This window comes from Ailuropoda melanoleuca, chromosome 1 (genome assembly GCF_002007445.2).
Source record: "Ailuropoda melanoleuca isolate Jingjing chromosome 1, ASM200744v2, whole genome shotgun sequence".
Taxonomy (NCBI): Eukaryota; Metazoa; Chordata; class Mammalia; order Carnivora; family Ursidae; genus Ailuropoda; species Ailuropoda melanoleuca.
The window spans coordinates 137,592,291-137,606,416 of NC_048218.1; the positions used below are offsets into that span (position 1 = coordinate 137,592,291).

Consider the following 14,126-nt stretch of genomic DNA (forward strand, 5'->3'; position numbering starts at 1 on the left):
AAGGGTATCACCATTTTAGAGAAACGATAAAGAAGAATTTCCACTGTGACACATAAAATGTGTATCATTATTATTATGAGGACTAAAACCATGCTTTTTTGTAAGCCAAGAATTTTCACCCTTGACCCACTTAAAAATGTTAACAAGCAACTGGCTCACCGGCTCACGAGCAGCGCCGTCTACATGCCCTCTCAACCGTAAGGAGCTATCCAGAGGCAAGCACACTTGATAAATGAAATAAAACATTCCTAATTTTTGTTTACGTGTTGTCCATCCAGGGACTTTTACTGTTTTGTATTCAATTATTTAATGAGAATACATTTTATATGACCTTTATGCTTAGACTTTATCAGAAAATATGAAAATAAGTATTGTTCCATGAAATTTAATTTCATTTTTAGGCATACTGCTATGTGTCTGCGTTGGTGTCTGTGTACTAGCTTTGCTGTACGATGTATTTCTTAGTATAGGTTCACTGTCATTACAGTTTGAAAAATCCCTAATCAGAGAATAGTTCTGTGTTTTTTTTCCTAGAGGTAAAGGCTACTGCTGCTAATACTCTGAGCGCAGGAGATGAGGTAGCACATCCCGATTTCTTGTACTCCTGCCCTCTGACCCGCCAATGACATGCTCCTCCAGACTCTCCTGGACAGAACAGTGCCCCCTCTCTGATCCCCTCATGCCGCGAGCCTCCTAGCATGTTCCCCACTCCAGGTGACCCGAACATCATGCCTATTTCATCTGCATCCCAGTTTTCAGAAATCCCATCAGAATCTGGTTCTCTGATGCCAATTCCCCACTGAGGTTACCACCACCAGCAGTGATTTATTATCATTTGTGTTTTTCTCTTGTCATTTCAATAGAATTCAGAGAGGCTGAAGTGGGAAGTCATCTTGAAGGAGGAAGAGTTTGTGTTTTCATATGGTACTCCTCAAAGCTAGCACAGCACGCTAAGCACTCTCAGCCACGACTCTCAGAAGTGCGAAATGATGCCACCAAAGCAAGTCAGTAATATGTATCAAGAACTTTAAAAATGTCCAGCTCCTTAGATCCAATTAATCTCTTTCTCATAGTAAATTCTAAACAAATAACACATTTCCAACAAGGATGTTCGTTACAGAGTTATTTAAAAAAGACTTCTCAAATTTTTCTCCAACGTCCAACAGGGGATTTATTAAATCCCAATATATATATATAGGAATATTTGTCAGTAACTAAAAATCATGTTTTCATAAAAATTTAATGATAAGAGAAATATATTAAACGTAATCCTAATGGTGGTAAACTTATCGGGGAACTGGCATCATTGAGTCAGATTCTGGTGGGATTTCTGAACACTGTCATCAGGTTGGGATAGGCCTGATGTCCAGATACACGCTTTACTCTTTAGGTGCTCTTTAGTGAACGATTTATACCATCCCCATCTTAATTATATCTGTAACTGCATTGTATAAATCACATCTTGGTTTAATGATACCATTTCTTTAGAATCCAGATAAATACCCACAGCCTACAACTCCCTTACACAGTATATTTCCCCCAATGCCAGTGTGCACCATGAGCTACCCCAGCATGTGGGAGTTCACCTTCCAAACTTGATTTTAAATGCATACTAATGTGACATTAAGTTAACTATAAGCCTTAGCCATGGTTTTGAACCTGAGTTTCTGTGATTTAAGGGACACCAGACTAGTCAATTTCTCTTCAATCACATAGATCTGCTTAGATGGATTTGCCCCTTACCTGAAATCCTCTCTTACAGGCTCCCTCAATCTCATGGAAGTCATGCTCTGTGCACAGAGGACAAGCTTCAGCACTCTCCCACAGAAAATAGAATGTACATCCATCACAGGTGCCTGCTGGGCACTTGCTGAAATAAAAAATGAAATGGCAGCTCTTATAACACATTCAGTCAAGTCCAATCAACATTTGAGTGCCCACTGCATACTGGAAAGCAATGTGTGGGTGCAGAGAAAACAAACAAGCAAAACATCGGAAGGAGATAAAACAACAACTTCACACCTACTAGAATCAAAAAAACAGAAAATAACAAGAGTTGCGGACATGTCAAGAAATTAGAAACTCCAAATGCTGCCAACGGGAATGTAAAAAGGTTCAGCTGCTTTGGAACAAGCTGGTAGTTCCTCGGATCATTAAAATGAGTTACCACACAATCCAGTAATTCTACCTCTAGATAAAAATTCAAGAGAAATAAAAACATATTCACACAAAAACTTGTACATTAATGTCCATAGGAGCATTACCCATAAGAGCCAAAAGGTGGAAACAACTCCAAAGTCCATCAGCAGATGAACAGATAAACACGATGTGCTATAATCATTCAGGGGAATAGGCCATAAAAAGGAACGCAGAACTGATACATGCCCCGACTTGGATGAACCTTGAAAATACAGTAAGTGGAAGAAGCCTATCTTCTACTAATATATAAAATATAAATCTTCTACTAATATATAGAACCTTCTACTAACATATAGAATATAAACTCTACATATTAAATGATGCTATTGGGGGTCCTGGGTGGCTCAGCCAGTTAAGCGTCTGCCTTCGGCTCAGGTCGTGATCCCAGGGTCCTGGGATAGAGCCCCACATCAGGCTCCTTGCTCAGCAGAGAATCTGCTTCTCCCTCTCCTGCTGCCTGCTGCTCCCCGTTTGTGCTCTCCCTCTCTTTCATAAATAAATAAATAAAATCTTTATTTAAAAAAAAAAAACTGATACTATTTTTATGAAAGTCCTGAATTAGAAAATCTATAAAAACAGTAAGTTAGTAGTTGCTAGGGGCTTGGAAGAGAGCTAAGGTGTAGGGAGGTGATTGCTAAAGGGTATAGGGTTTCTCTTCAAGGTGATGAAAAGCTCTTAAAAATGACTACGTTGAAGACTGTGTATATCTATGAATATAATAATAACCGCTGGCTTGTCTGTTTTAAGTAAGCAAAGTGTATGGCATGAGGATCGTAACTCTATAAAGCTATTTTTTAAAAATTTAAAGGAGAGACAGAGATAATGTCAAAAAAAGCTCTGGGAAGACTTCTTGGTGGAAGGGATGCCTAAGACAAAATCTAGAATATTCAGTAAGAGTTAGCCAGCAGAGAAAGGAAGAAAGCAAGGGAATGCCTGATGGTGGGATGGAGTGGTAGATGAACTAGAAGGGAATTACAAGCTGGTCATTATGACAACACCTTCAAAAGCAGGGCAGTGGGTGGGCACTAGGCATACAGGCAGGAACTAGGTGGGAGAAGGGAGGCGTCATTTCTGTTTGAAGTAATGTACTTAGCCAGTGGTTCCCAGGAACAGAATGACGAATAGGACCATAATCTGGGGGAGGGCGTGTGGGGAAACATGAAATCAAAATTGCCTGAAGTATAAAAACAAGTCAACTATCAAGTCCACATAGCTCAGTGATGCAAATGACCATGCAAACCAGGGTTTCCTCAGCCTGACAATGACATCTTTCAAGAGGTGGTGACCATCACCACTCGGTGACCATGGAGGGGGCTTAGACACAGGTGCAAGATCGCACAGAACCAACCACCAAGTGGGGCCTGAATGGAGACTAAACTGCTTTTTGGTACATGGGTCTATTATGTCAACTTGCCTCTTTCATTTTAGGGACAGATAAACACAGCAGGGCTCAGAAATTAACCTGCTGCTACTGTGTACAGAATCCTTATTGATTGAAGCAAGAAGTTATTTGGAAAGGCTCTGGTGGGAATGGCTGTTTTGTTCATGAATTCATTAAAGCTCGGGGAATACAGTTTCGTTTGTGTGTCTTCTCTACTTCCCTTAAGCTGTGTACATACGCGGCACTGCCCTGGAAACCTTCTTTAGACCTTACTGCTGCTGAGTGAAGGTGTCCCGAAACACCTGGGGCAAAAAGACAGACACACAATAAAAGGCAGAACCCCAAAACACCCCCTTTTAAGTTGTAACTTCAGGTGCCTTTCCGATGATGTGCAGTCTAAAACTAATTTTCGGTCTACCAGCAAAGTAAAATTTCATACTCCTAGCATATATTCTAAGGGCACCCTACAATATGAACACTGAAACAAAAGTCTACATGCCTAAAAACTGACTACATTTTAATATGACTATCCTTCCAAATGTCTGCATGCACAAACTAATCACGGGTAGGATGTAAATAAAAGCATAGCTCCGTGTAATGTGCTTCAGAAATTGGGGTTCAGTACTGTTAGAGCTAAGAACAGTGCTGAATGGCGACTCTTTGGAAAAATGGCTTTACTCTTACCTGCCTTAATTTCTGTTTGTAAAAGGCAGTAAAGTATATTCAGATGAAGAAACAAAAAGATTTTTTTAAAAAAGCTTAGTACAATAGATGAAAACCATACCACTGGAAAAATTATCACTATTTCTCACCTTCTACATCAGGAAAATCAACTCAAAATTGCACTTTTGAAAAAAAAAAAATGGGTAACCAATTAGAAAAGTTCTGCAAGAACACAATGAGTTGCATAACAATGAATTGAAACTTTAAAGGTAATTAACTTTTTGATCATTTAGCATAAATTACCAATATACTTTCCTGCTCAATTCTCTCCTTCCCAAATTATTTTATCTTTCCAACACAGGCACATTTTCAAGGGCAGTGAGGGTTGTTTATCTTAGGGAAATGAAAGAGTAAGTCTGGTTAAGTTTGAGGGGAAAAAAACTGAACAAATAAAAAAGAAAAGGGAAAATTAATTAAAGTTGCAAAAACCTCTGGAGAGAGAACTTGGGTTATAATTCCTGCTGGACTTGCAAGTGATTTTGTGTTTTCCCCCCAGTGACTCAGCCTCCCCCCCCCGCTGTTTCATATTTGTAATTTAGCAGAAGTGAAAGGTCTGTTTCACTGCCTTCATAGGGTGGTTATAAAGGACAAAATGAGAGAACAATTTGGGCAAGTTTCAAGTACTGCAAAATAACAGACTATTAACAATGCACATCACTTTCTAAAGAACTGGTAGAACTACAGAAATGGGGGGGGGGAATCAAGACATTGATGTAACTTATAAAGTTGCCATTAAGTGTCAAAATACTGCAATGATTCACCGCCTTTCCCTGGTAGACTTCACTTTTTAAAATATACTCTAAGGTTAAAAGTAGTTTAGTTTAGAATCAATTCTTTAATTCTTTCAACCCACCGAATCATTTAAAATGTGGAACATCCAAATTTGATTCTTTGTTAGAAACCCAAATTTCACAGTTTGAATCAGGCCTTCCTTAAGAAGTGGCAAGGATGTAGGAAGCAGTACTCATTTCAATAGTGCTTATATGTAAAAGGAAAATAGGAAAAAAAAAAAAAAGATGCAAGAGAAAAAACACAAAAAGATTTTCTTCTACTAAGAACAACAACAAAAAACATATAGTAAGGTAGACAAATGCTTTATCGCCACATACGTGAACCTTTTGATGACCTGAATCACCATCATCTCCAACCCCTTCACACTGGCTTTCCAAAGGTGTCACTAATTGTGCCTCTTTTATAATTTTTGGTCTACAAGATCACCACAGACACCAGCAAGGAGGGGCCTGAAGAGCAGCATGGGAATCATGGATGTTTTGGGCACACAAGGCTCGAGCTCCCCAGGATGAGCCCTGGCTGTGAATCCTAGGTGAAGAAACCACCATCGACTCAAAGGGCAACAAGGTGCACCTTAAGGTGGTTTTACCGTTAAATGAGGAAGACTTTCTGGTTTCCTCATTCGCTTCTGGAATCGCCTTACCAAGCAGGAAAGCACCGGCAATGTGTAAGAATTAAGGTGAATCTTCTTTTAAGGGGAAGTTCTATCTTGGATTCTAAAATGGGATACACATTCTGGGAGGAAAGTGAATGGAGCTACGAGTTATTAGTGTCCCCCTTTAAATGAATGCTCTCACCTAAAGCAGGATCTCCTTGGTTCATACTAAAAATTCATGGACAATAATCTTATTTTCTTATGAACTATTACAACCCAACCCTCAACCTATTGTTAATGGTGAGGATAGTTGATAGAGCAATGTAAACTTGTTGTTCCCTAAACCTTATTCAAACTCTAAAGTTAAAATTCACGTACGTGGTCAGTATGGTTCTGACCATTCTGGAGCTGGTCTCAAGAGACTGGGGGAGAAGGCCCTAGTCTTACAGGCCTAGAACTTTTCTTGTTTGGTGTCAGAGATCAGCTGTCCCACAGCTTCTTTTATGTGAGGCTTTTCCTGGGTTTCCTGGGGTTTCCCAATCTTGGACTTCAGAGACTGGCATCCTCTGGCGTGGGTGATGCTCTCTGACCAGCTGCTGGTAACGCCCCTTGGCTCTGGCTTCTGAGAAAGCTCAGCCTTTCTCTGCTGAGAATGCCAATGCCCAGAAAGCCTTCTTGTGTGGGGCCCATAAAATGGCTTTGGATCTTGCTCCAATTTTGTTTGCCCTAAGGCTGGAGTATACATCACTTATGATAGAGTCTGAACATAAGACTTTTTGTTCCATTCCTCTTCCATCCAAGGGATATAAAATTCCACCAGTCTCCTCCAAAAACCTCGCTTTTTGCAGATTCTCTCCTGGGTTAATTACCAAAAGCCAGAATCTGATCAAGACCTGGACAAACTACATTCGTTGACACTCCCCAGTCCCTCTTATCTACAGGTCTGCAAACTCTGCCAAAGTTTTATCATCCTTATTTCAAAATGCATCCTTAAACTTTATGACTGTTCTGTGATCTTTTTATGTCCTAACATTACTCATTAGTGTTTGAACTGTGGAATTTTCACAATTCTGTATTAGAATTTTTCCATTTCTTGATGATAACCGGTTTCTACTTACGCTCAGAGTGCTTTTATATGCCTCCTCACTTTTCATTGTTCTAAGAACATACTTGGCTTTAATCTTTTAAATTCTATTGCCTTTTAAATTTAACTTGTACAGATTTAGATATCTATTCTCTGTCCATAAATGGTTCAGAGGAAAAGGAAAACAAGGACCCCATTTAACCAACCATTATCCTCTGGCTTTTACCACCTTAAAATGGATAGATTTTTTGGCTGCAACAGACCTCGCCCAAAGACCAAAGAAAACACTAGTGTACTACAGGTCCAGTGACTTTGACAGAACAACTCTAAATCAGAGCCTGTGGACTAAAGCCCTGGCATGCTCAACCTCTGAATGCTATCAGGACAGACCGCTGAAGCATCCCTTTTGTGAGATACAATATTCTCAGAGGCTACGCTTTTTTTTTTTTTAAATGGGTAGAAGTCCCTCTCCACTTGGCCCTGAACCATCCACTAGCCTGACTCTCTGAGGCCGAGGCTACACTTACGATAAAGATGAATTTGGATTTTGAAGGAGGTTTTGGCAAAACAGTTTTAGACTGATTTATAAACTATCCAAGCAGTTAAATATAGTTATATAAATTGAGAGAAAGAGAAAGAGAGGATGATGATTTTCCTCTAACTCATGTAATTACTAAAGACGACCTCGCTGGAGGAAGGATGACTCATGTTAAACACGGCACCAATAACTTGCAGATCAATTGAGTTATCCCCCAGATAATGTGATATTTGCCTCTTTGTTTACTGTGCTTCTTTGTAAATCTCTACCTATGAAGAACTGGAGGGAAAAAATGGCAAGATGAAAATACGATGGGAAGAAAGAGCAACAGACATAGTCAGGGCATCATTCCATCTTGACTGTGCCACCACAGCTATATACCCCAGATCCCTAATGTGTCAAGTAAATGGGTCTGACTCAGGTTTCTCATGAGCTATGACAGCTCTATTACCAGAGCAAAAATGACCCCTTTTGTCCATTTTCTAACAATTTTTTTATAACCTTTCCATTCACAGAAATTTCTCATGTATTTGAAAGAATGATTTGGACACAATCTTAGGTCTAAATTTTTCCTACAGAAAGGAGAACCTTCAGTTTTTCTAACCACCTAGGATCATGACTAAAGGTTTGGAAAGTTTCTTAGGCAGAGGCTGGAGGGTGACCTATTTAGGGCTATCAGCACTCTACCTTGTTAGAAATTCATTTGCTGGGGTGCCTGGGTGGCACAGCGGTTAAGCGTCTGCCTTCGGCTCAGGGCGTGATCCCGGCGTTATGGGATCGAGCCCCACGTCAGGCTCCTCTGCTGTGAGCCTGCTTCTTCCTCTCCCACTCCCCCTGCTTGTGTTCCCTCTCTCGCTGGCTGTCTCTATCTCTGTCAAATAAATAAATAAAATCTTTAAAAAAAAAAAGAAAAGAAAGAAATTCATTTGCTGGCCAAGATACAAACTGCACCAAGAAATCCCCAAAAGTGCACTCTGGCTCTCAGATTTCTTCTGCCACAGACACAATGCTGCTAAGTTTTTATCTAAAATGTCTCACTCCCCCCAGACACTTTGTGGAATTAGAAACCAAAGGCATTTGCCAGACCAAACAGACAGGATGCAGTTTTCCAATTGCAGATTGGTAGGTGGCCCTGATAATTTGCTATTCCCTCCATGAGATACACAGAGAACACACCTTGTCCCTTTTCTCCTGCCCATCCACACTCTGTTAAGACATTCTTACTTTCCCAGGGCTAAGGGTCTTAATGACATTTTCTCAGATCACAAGCTTCAGAGCCCCAACCAACATCACTATTACTCAAGTCTCATTTGCCAGCTTTGCCAAGATTCTTGGCCAAGAGAGGAGAATTCCCGGGGGTGGCATCCCTTCCAAACTGCCAAAGTCTGCTTTCTGAGACTTCTTGGTCACAGCATATGAGATTTTTCAAGGCAAGCGCCTGGTTAGCACCTTCCTCCCTCTTCTGGAGATCTTAAAGCTCCTCCCACCCCCAACCGCCAAAACTGCAAAGTAAATCCTCTTCAAAAGTAGCCTGAGAAACCTGGCTCTATTAACATTTCCTTACTGTTAGTAGGAAATCATAATTCAGTCCCAAAGCTAAAAAAAATTCTAATTATTTCAGAACAGGCTGCTGTTTTTCATATGCTGATCCCAGAGCTCCCCCTTGTGCCCTCATGCGGAACTGATCCAAGCAAGAACTGAAGGTTAGCACCTTAGGTTGTAGGGTTCCAGCAGTTTCCTAGAGCAGTGGTCCTCAAACCTCAATGTGCATCATAATTATATATAGTTTTATCAAATACAGGTGAAGGACTACCCTGTAGACCGAGACATTTAAAATTAGCTTTTCAGAAAACTAAACTGCAGAACAAAGTTTGAGAATTTGTCTCAAAAAACAAACGAAGCCAAATCACCAAATTCCAAAATGTGGATTAAGATTAGTAGCTCCAAAATTTTAATCTGCATCAGAATTGCCTTGTGCTTTTTAAAAATAATATTTTAGTTTTAAGTAATCTCTACCCCCACCGTGAGGCTTGAACTCACAACCCTGAGACCAAGCGTCTTGTGCTCCACCAACTGAGCTGGCCAGGCACCCCAGAATTGCCTTGTATTAAAAAAAAAATATTCCTGAGCTCAAACTCAAGAGATTCTTTTGGGTTCAGGAAAGATCTAGAAATTGATTTTTAAAATAGACACCCCAAGGTATTCTGCTACAGGTGATCCTGAGAAACCCTGGCAAAGACAGCTAAATACCGTAAATAGAACAAACTGCTAGAGGTCAAAGGAAAAACTTACTTTTCCTCTCCTTACATGGAAAAAAAATTAAGTTTCTAAATGCTATCATTTAACATCATGAGACTTTTTTTTTTTTTTTTACCTTAAAACATCAGAACCAACCTTGGGAGGGTGAGCGTGAGATACTTTCTAAAGGACATATTTTATCTTTGGTCATATTATCTGCTTGAGCCAGAGCCCTGGAGAAGGCTTTGGAAGCCATCCAGGGAGACTCCTAGAGGCCAGACTCAGAGAGGCTAGTTAATAAGTCCAAAAATAGGATCTCATAGCTGCTACCATAAATAGAACATCTGAACTCAAAGCTATGTGGTGGGATACTGGGGAATAATTAAAGCAACTCTAAACACATCTTCCCATAAACCAAGTGTGGTGTGCTACCCTGACTCCAGCTTGGATGCTGGCCCCAGGATCCTCCAGCACATCATGCATCAGGCTCCCTCTGTCTCTTTCACTGATGTCTATCACCTTTCATTATGTTCTCTTCTCATCACATACTCCTCTCACCTTGAAAAGGTGAAAAGAAAAATTAATTCCCAAATGCATGAGAACCAGAGAAACACAGCTGGTGAGAGGTGAATACTAGTGTACCTTTATGTCCCAAGGTAAACCCACAACATGGTTAGCACTGCTAATATTTTTAAGATACCGAGTAGGTAACGCAACGCTTAGACCACTGATTTCCAACACAGTGGTGACATAAGCAGAATAGCTTCAAATCTCTCAAGGGTTATCATGAAACAATCAAAAACAAGACTAAGTTAATCATTTTATTTTTTGAAAATACACACTTTCGTTAGCTTGATGGAGAAAAACCTACAAGTCAAACTGTAACCCAAAGGCACCTTAACCCTGCACAAAGATTAGAAATAATCTACATACAGAACAAGGAATAAATGCAAAGAATGAAAATCAGCAGATATTTAGTGTCGCTCACACCATGAAAGCAGAAGGTAAGCTGACAGTTCTGAGTCCATGAAATTGCTCATTTTCTCCTAGTGTTCCCACCCAAGTGGACTGTGTTAGTCAGACTGAGACTGTGGAGAGCTGTTGCCTCAATGCTGGTAAGTTAAATGAACTGTATTATGTATTCTACAGGTAAGACTCTACCTTGGCGATTCTGCCACCATTCATCAGAAAACGCAGGAGCTGGAAATGGGGCATACAAAACATCTACCCTGGCCCCTACCCTGTTACAGAGAAAGAAGCTACGATTCAGAGGGCAGATTACTTCCACCTAGATCACCAAGGTATTTCACTGCTGATGAAGAACTATAACCCAGGTTATGTATCACCCAGGTCTTAAGGAAAATTGGGACTAAACACTATGAATAAATACAAGGATCCAAACACAATAATTATGCATTACTTAAATTATTTTCAAGACTATTACACAGGCAAACAGGATGAGACTATGTCATTGAGGAGACTGGGAAGTACTGAGATTGGTGAAGACCTATTCCTCTTAAGAAACGCTCAGCACATCCTTATGACAAAAATCTACATACTCTTCTGTTCTCTTTCTGCTTGGCATTCCTAGAGAATACGTTTTAAAATAGTAAGATTCTAGAGAGTTTTGCTGCCTCACAATAAATACAATGTGAAATAACCACATAGAAGTAAGAATACCTGGGGACTGAAATCACTCCTGCTCCTGGTTTAGTAGGATTGCACCTCATTTTCACAGCAGTTGACCGGCCATTGACACAAGATGTTGTAGTTGTAGAAGACCTGTTACAGGGCAAATGGCATCTTACAGAACAGACAGGACACAGATCACAGAGACATAAATATCCTGGGTATAGCTGCTCCCACACTCTATGCAACAATGAAAAAGAAAAATATGTCCAAGTTCACTAATTAAGAATTTTAATACCAACTGAGCTCATTTACTTTCACTGCCCAGGACAAGTGGACTATTTTCTCAGGTAAAGGAATAAGCTATCATCAAGGTGTTTAGTCAAGTTACCATAATTATAATCAAAGTCATAACCACAAAAACTTTTGAAGGGAAGAGAGGTTGTATCTAATTTTGCTGATGTTGAAAAGTGTGAATTACAAATACTGCCTGGACAAGGAAGTAGAGTCTCTTTATTGCCTAATTTAAAAGAATTTATATATATAATAGAAAAGAATATATAGAAAAAACAGATAGAGATAAAATATAGATAATCAGAAAAAAGATATATATTTATACATATCAGAACTTTCAAAATACTTTCAAAATACCTCATTTTTTCTACTTTATACTAAGTCTTCCATTTAAGAACCAATCATTGAGTATCTATTAAGTATAATAAGCTACTATGCTAGGTACCATGAAGGGACATTCTTTTGATTAAAATAGTCAAGGGAAGCATCATCTTCACTTACTTATAAAAGAAATGCACATCTGGTATTTGGCTAGGGGAAACTGGGAACATTTCTTCTTTTATATAAATATTTTGCAATGTAGTTTCAACGGTCACTCCTAGACAACAATAAAAAGAAGCTATTAAGCAATACAGAAAAATTAGATTTATTTAGTCTCTGTGTATCTGAATAGAAAGCGTCTTTACTCTGATACCATCATTTGACCAGAAATATTGTATTAAATCTATGCATTCAAGGTAAGATGAAGAACCATTCCAAACTCTAAAGAATAAAAAAGAAAAGATTCTACTCCATAGCTCTGTAATTTTGCTCAAGTCACTTCACATCCCTGGGCCTTATGTCCTAAATCTGTAAAATGCATGAAATAATTGAGATGATCTCTAAAGCCCCCTCCAGCTCTAACATTTCAGCATCCTGACATTATTAAAATTCTTGGCTTCTGATAAGTTTGTAGCACGAGCTGGGCTATTTTGCTAATACAGCTTTTCACTCAATAAAGACACACCTGAGAAAACAAAAAAATTTTGTACCCAATAATTTCCAGAAATTAACTCCAAAGTTTGTTTAATCTAAAAGTCAGGCATTTTTCCCATCCCTTGAAGACAAAATGACAGCAGAGCCAAAAGGTAAGCAATAACAGCCACCTCTCCTGACATGGAGTTCTGACGCTGAGCACAAGCTCGGTAACTGACCTCGGTGCTGAAAATTAAAGCTAACTTCCTCTCGCATCAATAACAATGGTCCTCCAAACTGATGTACATCAGAATCACCTAAGAAGCTTGTTAAATTGTTATACTGTTATATGCTACATCACCATCCCAAAGGTTCTAATGAACTCGATCCCTAAAAATCACTAAGAGGTCATTCTTAAAACTTTCCCATGCCTTCTAGTCCACAAACACAGAAAGGGCAGACAGGGAATAAAGCTCAGCACATTCACCTTTGCTAAGTGTCACCCCAGCTTCCTCTTGGTATGAGAATAGATTATGAAAACTGGTGGTGATATTTTGATTTAGGTTTACACAGTATTTGTTTACCGTTCTTTTGGTTATAGTTTTGGTTTCTAAACTTATTCTGCTTCTTAAACTCCTAGAGAATTTGATGAAAGGCACAGACTCTCAGAAAACATCCTGTCACATATGACTTAAGACATAAATTCAGCAGATGCTTGCACTCACTTAGAATGATCAATAGATCTTAACTCTAGGAGCTTTTGAACCATGTTACAAAGTGATGATTTAGAATTACCTGTGGCCTTCATCATCTAAGGCAAACACCAACACAATGACAAGTTATCAGTGCTATAATTTTAGAATAATTGCATGCATGCATACAGGAACCAAATGAAGCTTACCTAAAAAGGTATCTGCCAGAATGATGGACTGTGATGATAAGGCTGCTCGGAAACCCTTACTTTCAGAAGGAATAATAGTTGACTGGCATACATATGCTCCTACCAAATTCGTGTAATCATCTGACCCTGCCACCATTTCCTTCACTGTGAAGTCTGTTATATTGTTGGTACAGAGAGCCATCTTCTTCCCCTAGGAAAATAAAGTCATAAGGAGGTTTTACGTTAGAGTCAGTCCTTACATTAGATCTGAGAGAGCTCATGACCCTAATAGAGCAGTGGCTCTCCCTTCACAGCAGAGATTCTGCTTTAATTGATATGGTGTGGGGCCCAGGCACTGGCATTTCTTTTTTTAAAAGCTCTTGAGGAATTCTAATGTTTAACCAGGGTCATTTAAATTATAATGAATATAGAAATTCAAGGCTGCACTGCTCTTCCAACTACAAGCATCATTTGTGCTAGATGAAAGCCATCTGACTTAAGAACTAAAAGTCGCCCATGAAACCTTCCATTCAAAGGATAACAATGCATTCAAAGAGACCAGATAACTCCTGGTGAAGGTTTTACTGTCAAAGAAAAAGATGTGCTCTTCCTTGTCCTTTATCAGCCTACTGTTGCAGAAACGTAATGTGAAGTCTGAAGAATAAAGCATCAAAATCTTATTGCAGCAAAATCTTAAGACACCATCTGAATTCTTAATAGTTGGTCACTACAAGTGTCTTTATTCAGTTACTCAGATTCAATGATGTGTAACTACTCAACTACACAGGAAGTTAAAGGGAATACAGGAATTTACTTTAT

At 39.3% G+C, this 14,126-nt stretch overlaps 1 protein-coding gene across 5 annotated transcripts in view; it reads right to left on the reverse strand.

Moving 5' to 3' along the window:
* The window catches only part of ELAPOR2 (endosome-lysosome associated apoptosis and autophagy regulator family member 2), a 184,185-nt gene that overhangs the window by 23,139 nt on the left and 146,920 nt on the right, over nucleotides 1–14,126 (reverse strand). For all 5 annotated transcript variants that reach the window (XM_034667227.1, XM_034667214.1, XM_034667211.1 and 2 more), the window contains exons 13-16: nucleotides 13,329–13,518; nucleotides 11,975–12,071; nucleotides 11,231–11,332; nucleotides 1,744–1,870 (exon numbers count right to left, since the gene is read on the reverse strand). In XM_034667227.1, the coding sequence (XP_034523118.1) occupies nucleotides 1,744–1,870; nucleotides 11,231–11,332; nucleotides 11,975–12,071; nucleotides 13,329–13,518 (516 nt within the window). The remainder of the gene's footprint in view (nucleotides 1–1,743; nucleotides 1,871–11,230; nucleotides 11,333–11,974; nucleotides 12,072–13,328; nucleotides 13,519–14,126) is intronic.